This window comes from Musa acuminata, chromosome BXJ2-1, assembly GCF_036884655.1.
Source record: "Musa acuminata AAA Group cultivar baxijiao chromosome BXJ2-1, Cavendish_Baxijiao_AAA, whole genome shotgun sequence".
Lineage (NCBI taxonomy): Eukaryota > Viridiplantae > Streptophyta > Magnoliopsida > Zingiberales > Musaceae > Musa > Musa acuminata.
In genome coordinates, this window is record NC_088338.1 from 5,796,347 (window position 1) to 5,805,511 (window position 9,165).

At 40.1% G+C, this 9,165-nt stretch overlaps 1 protein-coding gene across 1 annotated transcript; it reads right to left on the bottom strand.

Annotated features, from left to right (window-relative positions):
• Positions 1 to 400: 400 nt before the first annotated feature.
• Positions 401 to 4,271, bottom strand: LOC103982687 (uncharacterized). Its single transcript, XM_009399680.3, has 5 exons — positions 4,053 to 4,271; positions 3,635 to 3,770; positions 2,623 to 2,719; positions 2,014 to 2,100; positions 401 to 703 (listed from the first exon to the last, which is right to left on the bottom strand). Exons 1-5 carry the CDS (start codon positions 4,111 to 4,113, stop codon positions 569 to 571), a joined length of 516 nt encoding a protein of 171 aa, XP_009397955.2. The 5' UTR covers positions 4,114 to 4,271; the 3' UTR covers positions 401 to 568.
• Positions 4,272 to 9,165: the final 4,894 nt, after the last annotated feature.

A 9,165-nucleotide genomic window follows, 5' to 3' on the forward strand; every position in this document is an offset into this window, starting at 1 on the left:
TCTGTTTTGCAGGAGATCATTATCCATCTACATCAACTGTTCGATATCAATGGCTACTCTTTTTGTGTTCTTTCTCTCTCGCTTTTGGAAATGATGATCGGTACCAATTTGGCACCCTGTGCACCATTACCATTCGCCTGCTCTCGGTGGTAGATTCCATATAAAACGTCTCGGTGGTAAAGTAATAAGGCATCACATATTTCCTTTACCCGGAATGTGTTCAGGAACGTCACGCTCTTGTGAGATATTTGGAGCTATAGGCAGTTTGCATCGCAAGCAGCTGCAAATGGATTTCCTGTCATGGAGCTATACGCAGGTCAATGCGAGACTATCTTTCATCTCTGTTCAGTTCAATGCAAAAGCTCTAAAACAAGTCCATCTCCCCTTCAAGCGAGGAATCTGAGAAAAGAAAAGCAATCCCCGACACTAATGATCAGGAAATATATGCTTGGATCTCATAATAAGCTTATTAATGCTTTTGTAACAAAGAACTGCGGTCCCAAATTCCAACAGATGATAAATTCTCTCTCTCTTAACGCAGGACAGAGGCGTTGCCCCTGATTTGATCTTATGTTGCAGCTTCCATCTCATCCTGTGCCACAGCCACGCCATTAGGCTCATCATCTGCTCGGAGTTGAGAAGAAACATCGTCAATTGCAGCGTTGAGTTGCGCAATCTTCTCGGTCAGTATCTTCCTAGTTTTCTGTTATCACCATGTGGTGGATTGTTAGTGCAGATCAAACAAAATCAACAAAGAAAAGAAATATTGTTGTTTTTTTGTCCCCCTGACAAACCTGGCTTTCTTATTTGCATAGCTAACAGAAAATTGACATAAGAAGACCATTGGGTAAGTTATGAAACCTAACATTTAAAAGAGCAACAAAGAAGACACTAGATTGTGCATTAAGTATCAGCAATAAAATCCCTCTTCCATCCAAGTCTCATAAATGTGAGAGATAAACCAATGTTTGACCGTGAAATCCAAAATACATCAGCTATAAGGCCTGTGAGTGTATAACAGATCAATCTCGAATGCATAAGCATATATTTCATTACATGGCTCCTGATCACGTATTCAATGTCTAGTTGCCAAGTCATGCACGTGAAGATGATGTGCCTTGACTAGTTACAAAGTCATGCAAACTATCCTGGTTAAGTTTTTCCATCGATGCATTAGTTATGGCTTATATGAGATCTGGTTCCTGTAAACAAAATAGATCTCAGTTTGAAGTATAACAAACTAAGTTCAACTTTTCTATCTTCCAATATTATTTATAGGGATTCTTTTGATTATCTTTATTGGATGTTTTAGAGTTGACCAATAACTGACTGACAATCAAGAAACGTGGCCAGATACATCATAACATTTATATTGAAAAAACAAGGTTCTTGTACTAAGACCAAATAAATGAGGAAATTAGGATTTTAGGATGGTTAAAATATTTGTAATAGAGGGGTATTTTGCTGATTGATTGAGCTGCAATCAACAAAGAAGCTTGGTGAATGGCCTCAATTCTCCCGTTTCTCCATATATCTATTTGTTCCCTTACCCTTTTCTAAAATCTTTACTGAATTCTGTTATGTATTCATTCTAGAGAAGACCAATCCGTTTCAGTCTGCATCAATCCAATAAGGAAGAATAACTAATCAGAGTGTGCTAAAAATGGTACACAAATAACACTAATAGAAAGATGAGAGTGCCAACAGGTGCACTTCTATAAATTTTGAACTGCAATGATTACACACACGAGTAGCAACAATATGTCCAAAAAAATACAGGTCAAGTTTGTTGAAAGCTAAACTCACCACTTGATCCACTGGCATATGGAGCAGTGTGCTACTGTATTAGGACTGGATAACTAGAATAATACTTTTAGCAAAGCCGAGAAAAGACATCAAGTAAGAAAATGAATGATGCAGAAGTTCACCAAAGTAGCATGATGAAGAGATAAAAGTGTTTGTCGTAACCTGTTCTTGAGTAGAGATGTTAATACCATAATCATCAAGACTTACCTCCAAAGCTTTCTCTTCATCATAGATGAATTTTGGCAACCTCCTCATCAGTTCTTTTTTGTCAGTCTCAGTCAGAGCTTTGCTGATCTGAAACAATGCTGGTCATTAGAAAGAATATAGGAACAGCATAATCATGGACAATAGTTTGTCAATGTCTTCAAGAATTTGCTTAATCCTGAAAATGTACATTTCCACTTGGGGTACCATATGTTACATAATTTTTAATAAGAGCTGGTATAGCATTAAACTATACCAGAGGCCTAACTGGAGAAGCCACAGACACTTGCACATGCCGTCCCACACACAGCAGATGCAATGTTAAGCATTCTTTGATTCGAGCCAAAAATTAGTTGTTATAGGTTTTCCATTCTACTGCTTACTGCATGAAGAATTAGTTCAGCTTCATCTTAAAAGATGAGGTGAACATTGACAGACATTTGCCACTTGAAACCATTAAGCAAATATATGGTGAGTAAGGTTCCATTCATGCTAGCACAAGTTCACCACAGTTCTACCCATGAGACAGCAATTAAGATAGATACTGAGCAAACATAAGGTAGAAGGAACATATTAAAAAGGGTAAGGTAAAGAAAGATATCATTTGTGTACCTGAGGTGCATATACACAAGCAAGTGCCCCAACCACAATTCCTCCCAGCACAAAGCCCCCAACGAAGATGCTTGCACTGTTTGGCCTTCCACCACTCCTGAATTGCATTTGCATGAAACCAGGCAAGGATAAGGATACCACCAATCAGACAAGAACATATTTACAAATAAAAAAGAAGTTTCATTTGTTATTTCCCCAAGCCCGATCATGATTCTGAAACCTTGAATCCAACCCATGAAAATTGTTTCACATTTCAGGACCACAAGCATCATAAACATAATGACATAACCTTGATCATAAACCAAATAGAGCTATAATGACATTCTCTTGCACAAGTGAATGCGCACTTGAAACTACATGTGTAAAACAACCTTTACGATTTAAATCTGCATGTGACTATCCTCCTCAACTGAGTTACCATTCACAAGCCACAAGTTGGCAGTGGCCAACTCATTCTGATATCCCATCTTTTAGTAGATCATGAAAGAGAAGAAAAACCACAGTTCAAACTGGTCGATTCCAATTATAAATCTTCTGATTGATTCCCTTACTATGTTACAAATTTTGGTAAGGAATAGGAAAACCTCAACACTGTTGCTAATATTAGCATATGTCAGAAAAGAAACTCCAAAAAGCATAACTAGCTTCAGTCTTCGTTCAGTATAAAATCATGGATCCTTAGTATGGTGAAATTTAGTTAACCAATGATTATATTGCAAGAATGCGAGATAATAGACGTAGACCAAGTGTGTGTGTTTACACAGAAGGCATCCCACCCTACAGTTCACCACGTCATCACATATACAGATACACAAATTGAAATAATCTAGCGAAAAAATTGATCCAAGAACCCTAGCATTCCTTTGATGATTAGATACTTATCAATCACAAAAGAGAATGCTTTGAGGATTCAAGCAAAAGGTTGTAATCATCAACAAGAATAAACAACAGATGCCGCCAATGGAACTACTAGCAGCCAAAGCTGGCAGTTTTGAGCAAGTAGTTCACATACCTATAAGCAGCTCGAAGGACGAATTGTCTCTTGTGACTTGCAATTCCATCTTTCCTTCGGCTAATAGGACGAAGAGACAAGCTCGAAGGAGGGCAGACGACAAGAGACTTGTCCGACGACGGCTTCAAGGTAAAGCCTACAAGGAAAAGAAGGTAAAAGATCGATCACAACCCAATTAAAAGATCAACATATCTAGTAATGAAGAGCCACTCAAATCGATATTTCACAGAGCACCCGAAAACCCCAAGACAATGAATTTTCAGCTCATGAGGATCAATCTATCGCTCTCCAAAACATAATTCCGAGACCAGCGGATCCAGCGATTCGATTACCGCCCTTAAAAATCAGGGAAAAAATCGAAAAAAAGAAACCCTAAAATATAAAAATTCTCGAAATCGAGAGAACGCGAGAGGACCACCGTAGAGCGCTTGGTATCGGGAGTCTCTGACGGAGACGAGGGAGTTCGCGATCGTCGCCATCGCGATCAGCTATTCACCACTCTTGGTGGGCGGAATCGAACGAGAAAAAGAGAAGGGAGAAGGGGGACAAGGCGACAGTCAAGAGGCAAGAAGAGCGCGCGTGAGGCGGATAAAGCGTTCGGATCGGGAAGAAGTCGGTCGCCTTCGATACCACCAATGCTCGCGGATCTGAGGATAATAATAATACTAATAGTCTACGGACTAAAACTACTCGGGGCCCGCTTCCGGGGACCCGTCCGGCTTACTTCGAACCGGGTCGAAGTAAGGCACAATAACGGCTTGGCTGAGTCCAGTTATTTCCCGTCAATGTACGTATTCCCGTCGACAAACAGCTTAACACAACTCATTAGGCATAATAAGGAGCTCATAGCCCATTGACCTAGCTAATCTCAGTCTATTAGGCCCAGTAAGGCCCATAGATGAGGCCTAGATGAAGAGACTCATCTAGAAGGCTCAGACATTAGGCCCAATTTAAAGAGCCCCAACTAACAACGCCCAAACATGAGGCTCAATATATTGGGCCTAATAAAGCCCAACACGAGAGGCCCAAGCTAACCCTTCCCATGGGATAAGATCCAACCTACGTGACCTAGCCCGCCAGGTCTGAGGATAATTCCCAGTTCGAGTTCATGGCAGACAAAAGGGGAGAGAAATCCTCGAAGCAGAAAGGTGCTTCATCCGCAAGTAGTCCAAGGGAGTTTGACGGTTTGGTAGCCAAGATAGTAGAAGCATTCAGAAGGATGGCAAAGAAGGAGCCGACGAGTTTCTGATGGAAGTGGAATCAGAGTGAGGCACCTATGACCATAAGAGTGGTCACAAAGCCCAGTGTCATACTGTTCAGGGAAGCCCTCTGCCCTCCCTTAATTTTCTTTGTCATAGAAATAAGAAGAAGAAGGTGGTATGCAATATCAACCACCCACACTGCAATGAAATGGCCGAGGGGCTTGATCTTTCTCCATCTTCACAATCTCATGCTTAGTTTATCTTGAAGCTGTCATGGGTTGAAAAATTAGTATAGTAGGAAACATCTATGTATGCTGATCAACACATATGACTTGTCTTTGGTGATGCTATTGGAAACCCATTTGCAGGAAGAAGGCTTTGTGAGGTTCCTTCGTCGATTGTGACATGTATGGGAGGATGCATTTGAAGAAGCTAGAAGCAAGTCTAGTGGTATATTGGTGGCGTGGTACACATACCTCACAATTTATTTGATTAGTTTTTCAGGAAGAAGAAGGTATGCTCCTATAGATCTTGGCCTGTATTTATGGGATTATGATGGCTACTTCTCATAATCTATTATGGTCTTGACTAGCAAATCTAGAATTCAGTGATCTACTTTGGTGTGTTTGTGGAAATTTCAATGTTATTTGCAATCCTTGTTTGTGATAAGCTTGGTAGTCGGCCTTTTATCTTGAATAACATAGTGTTATTCTTTTAGAATTTCGTATCTAGAAATAAGCGTTCTGATCTCGGTTTCTATGGTTGCCCATTTACTTGGCAACAATCATGTTAGTTCATCTCGGATATGTGCCCATTTAGATAGGATACTTGTTAACCCATAGTGGCTTTCATGTTTCACACCTCCCTGATATAACTTATGATCATGTCCTTTTATTTTTTTTAGATTAATCGAACTAGTAAATGCTAGTTATAGATATCTGCAAGTCAATCATGTGAGTAATGACATGTGTAATATACTATATAATTTTTTTATTACTATTTTGATATTTTTTTACTTTATATTATGTGATAAATATATATTATGATGTTATTAGATATGTGAAATGAGAATTGGATCATGATGAGATCATGATAATGAGACCAACTCGCTTATAAATATATACTCTAAATATTTTTGGTCACAAGTTACTCGAGAGGAACATCGAGATAACCGGATAAGCCGATATAATATATATCCATCTATATGATGGAGATAGCTACTCTCATAGCTAGTTGTGTGGGGATACTAGGGATATAGCGTAGATGCTCATTGAAGAATGAGTTCACTAAATGATTCTTTTACGGAACTATGGTTGGTAATGATATCTCATCGTTAGATAGCAATTCGATAGTCTCAATTATATATCTGATCCTTAGACTTGAGACACCAAGAATGTCATATATGAGTATTCCACTCTTTAATACCAGACTTATAGATTTAGAAATTTCAGACCTAACATAGTCGGTCATCGGGAGTGACAGCCAAACTTACGAGGATAATTAGGTGTCAACAGAGAATCATCCACTCTCAATATCATGAGAGGAATATCTCATGTACTCTCACTCAAGAACCTCTATAAATAGGAGAGACCAAAAGGTGGCATAGGTTAGTCTTCTCTTGGTCGCCCCTCCTATTTTCCTCCCTCTCCTCTCTCCCTCAGCGGACAGTCCCTGTTTGGGGCGTGTGGACAATAAGAAGGGTCGACCCCTTCTTGATCACGGTGCAGCCTTGTGATGCGCGTGGAGATGATAATCATACTACGATTTGAGGAGTGTCATCACCTCATCTACCATGTGGATCATCGCTAGAGAGGAGGATAGTTGACCTCCTTCATCATCATATGATGTGTGATTGCTTATATACCTACTATATATATATATATATATATATATATATATATATATATATATATATATATATATATATATATATATATATATATATATATATATATATATATATATATATATATATATATATATATATATATATATGCATGTGATGTAAATATATATTAAATATGTATATGTGTATGACACATCATATTTGGAGATTGAGTCAAAATCTCCTCTAACGATAATATTAAGTCGATAAGCATGAAATAATTAGATTGATCCACATGACCTCTATTGTTATAGGGAGAAATTGATTCCCAACATACGATTAGTTGGTCAAGTTTCTCGAGGCTCACCCATATTACGATTTGAGATCTTGCCTACGATATAGAGATGTCACCGATGACCTGAAGACATAGTATGCTTGGTTGAGTCCCTCGAGGGCATATCATCGAATCAGACTCATTTTGTAACGATGGTGATGACTTAATCGAACATCATGGTTGGTCGAGTCCCTCGAGGCCGTGATGGTTTGGAGGCCGAACCAGACGGGAATCACAAGGAATTGTGATCGACAAAAGTTGCCCACTTTTTTGGGCTTAGTGTGATTGGTCGAGTCCCTCGAGGTTACACTAAGACATCGATTGTATCTCAATCCTCACTAGAGATCTATTAGGAGTCTTCGATTCATATACCGGAGGGAGTTGTGTGTATCGTAAGAAAATAGTAGAAATAGATTAAGATTGAAGTCCTTATCTTGGTTGTTTACCTTTATGCAAAATCTGTACTCCCGAGTTACAGAGGCGGTATGAAAAAGATGGATTTCAGATCCATTCTCCTGTATCTCTATAAATTATTTGAAAAATAAGAAAGAACTCGGCAATATAAGATATCCAAGAGTCTCTTCCGTGCTAGGATGACCGAAGAGATATCGACTCAGAACTATGTCTTTAAGATGATTGAGTGGACAGATAGAAAGCCTCATGGGTCTAAGAATGGTCATAGATGATAACATGTATGTGGATCTTATACTTCTATCCCTCTTAGATTCTTTTTCATAGTTTATTATGAATTTTAACATGAATAAGCTTGAGGTAACTCTCACTGAGCTCCTCAATATATTAAAGGGAGGCTAAGAACACCATCAGAAAAAGATAAGCCAGTTCTCTATGCTGGTGAGACTAGAAAGAAAAGGAAGGCAGAGAAGTCCTATAAGAATGGCAAGGGTAAGGGCAAACCAGACAAAGCAAATGTTGCTAAGAATGACCTAACAAAAGAAGAGACTCGACTAACCATGATGTTCTCCTCTTCGCTAATTTAACCATCGGAAGGGCCGCGCCGAGCAACCCCCAGCGCCGGCCTATCATTTAGGATTGTTAGTCGCTCGAAGACACCCGGATGACCCAATCCCTAATGAGGAACCTTGAACCAGAAAGATCCCAATTTGCCTACCCAGGTATCCCGAACTGGGTCCTCACTAATAGAATGACATCCGACTAAGAAGCATATGTTGTCTCACCTCACCAAGTCTCCCATGTCAACCAGGAAGAGACACCTAGATGAGCTTGCACCTTCGGTAGTGAATTAACCATGCCAACTTAATAGTCAATGGTACTCATGATACCATCATTTTGGTGCTAGAAGGAGGGTCGAATATCGTAGGCACATCCTTCTGTTGCTCCTCCCAATGAACGTTCAAGTGAAGAGATGTTATTGTTGAATCTCGTATTTTGATGATGAAACTACTTGATATATGTTTATGATTTAATCTGCGTTTTGAGTGACGTAGGATGCTTCGATCAGGATGAGACAATTAAAAGCAGGAAAATCATGTTGTGCCGGAGGAACATGTCAGAAGATTGGACGTCGGGCCGGTGGATCGGTCGACGTATCGACAGAAGGCTTCGGGCCGTGGACTCGGGCATCGGGCCAAGAAGAGCGGGTATTGTGCCAAGGATATCGGAGTTGCGGAGCCAACTGGCCGATTGGGCAATAGGCCGCAGGAAAGGACGATGCGCCGAAGAATCGGATGAAGCGTCGAGGGACCAATGACATGTCGGACAACTTGGTTAATTGCTTAGGATTAATTATCTCGATCGAAGTTTTGTTTAGTGTGCAGGATTAACTACGATGAAAGTTAGACATGCAGTAGGAGTTGCGCCGGAGTCATGACAATGATCACGTTGGGAGTTCGAGAGCTCGACGGAAGTTCGGACAGTCGTCGGAGGTTCTGCGGGAACAAATCCGAGATGTCCATAAGCTTGCCAAAGAAACTCGTCGGAACTCGCCAAGTGTATCGTCGCAAGTCCAGGAGTTTGCTGGAAGTTCGCAGGAGAATCACCGAGGGTTCATCGGATGATCGACGGAAGTTCGCCGGAAACTCACCGGAAGAAGCGATTGATGCATCGGAGCAAGCTGCAGAAATTGTCTTAGAATTTATCGTAGTTAGCACAATGATTAAGTTGGAAATGAGAGGTGATCCCATTAGCTTAA

Coding starts and splice junctions, on each gene's coding strand:
- LOC103982687 (XM_009399680.3), bottom strand. CDS start 4,113: ATGGCGACGATCGCGAACTCCCTCGTCTCCGTCAGAGACTCCCGATAC. Junction 3,771..4,052: donor CCGATACCAAGCGCTCTACG/GTGGTCCTCTCG, acceptor TTTTCCTTGTAG/GCTTTACCTTGAAGCCGTCG. Junction 2,720..3,634: donor GTCCTTCGAGCTGCTTATAG/GTATGTGAACTA, acceptor AATGCAATTCAG/GAGTGGTGGAAGGCCAAACA.